Here is a 1,062-nt window from a genome sequence, read left to right as displayed (position 1 = left end):
ATGGCCTTGCCCTTTCCTTTACTGATGGCCCTGCTGGTGCTCAGCTACCAGGCGACCTGCTCTCTGGGCTGTGATCTGCCTCAGGCCCACAGCCTGGGGACCAGGAAGGCCTTGATACTCCTGGGACGAATGAGGAGAATCTCCCCTCTGTCCTGCCTGAAGGACAGAAATGACTTCGGATTCCCCCTGGAAGACTTGGATGGCCACCAGCTGCAGAAGGCCCGAGCCATCTCTGTCCTCCATGAGATGACCCAGCAGAGCTTCAACCTCTTCTGCACAAAGGGCTCATCGGCTGCTTGGGATGAGAGCCTCTTGGACAAACTCTGCACTGGACTCTATCAGCAGCTGGACGACCTGGAAGCCTGTCTGATGCCGGAGGTGGGGGTGGAAGAGACTCCCCTGGTGAACGAGGACTTCGCACTGGCCGTGAGGAAATACTTCCAAAGAATCAGTCTCTACCTGAAAGAGAAGAGGCACAGCCCTTGCGCCTGGGAGGTCGTGAGAGCAGAAATCGTGAGATCCTTCTCTTCATCAATAAACATGCGGGGAAGATTAGGGAGGAGGCAATGAGACCTGGTCCGACGTGGAAACGACTCTCATGGACGAGTACACACTATCGCACTTTCCTGAGCTCTCCGGTCGCCAAGACTGTCACTTCTGCTACAATCATGACATGAAGTGCCTCAAGTTTGTCAGATGCCTTCAGGGTGTTCAGCAGCGTCATGTTCAACCCTGCAGGGACTGGTACTTACAGACGACCGTGCAAATGTATCTATCTATTTATTTATTTAAATGTTTATTTATCTAACTGTTGATAAGATTGAAATTGTTTTTGTCAATACGCCTTTATACTGTGCTTAATAGAACAAAATATATTCTTTGTATTTTGTGAAACTATTATATTGCTTTCTGCATTAAATTTTTACTATAGAAAAATGCTTGTATTTGTTTATTCTTTAAAAAGAGAGTCCAAGCCTGTCTCTACAACCTGACGTAAAAACAGATGGTACAATTCATCTCCTCAACATTAGTGTATTCGAGCTATCGGTAAAAATGAACTTC

The 1,062-nt window shown here is 47.4% G+C and overlaps 1 protein-coding gene across 1 annotated transcript; it reads left to right on the top strand.

Annotated features, from left to right (window-relative positions):
• LOC134364335 (interferon alpha-4-like) lies at positions 1–558 on the top strand (the record flags this gene model as incomplete). The annotated part of the gene is made up of 1 exon (XM_063080197.1): positions 1–558. A coding segment is annotated over exon 1 (558 nt), but the record flags the coding sequence as incomplete, so codon positions are not given.
• Positions 559–1,062: the final 504 nt, after the last annotated feature.

This window comes from Cynocephalus volans, chromosome 16, assembly GCF_027409185.1.
Source record: "Cynocephalus volans isolate mCynVol1 chromosome 16, mCynVol1.pri, whole genome shotgun sequence".
NCBI lineage: Eukaryota > Metazoa > Chordata > Mammalia > Dermoptera > Cynocephalidae > Cynocephalus > Cynocephalus volans.
This window is presented reverse-complemented; position numbering and strand designations above follow the sequence as displayed.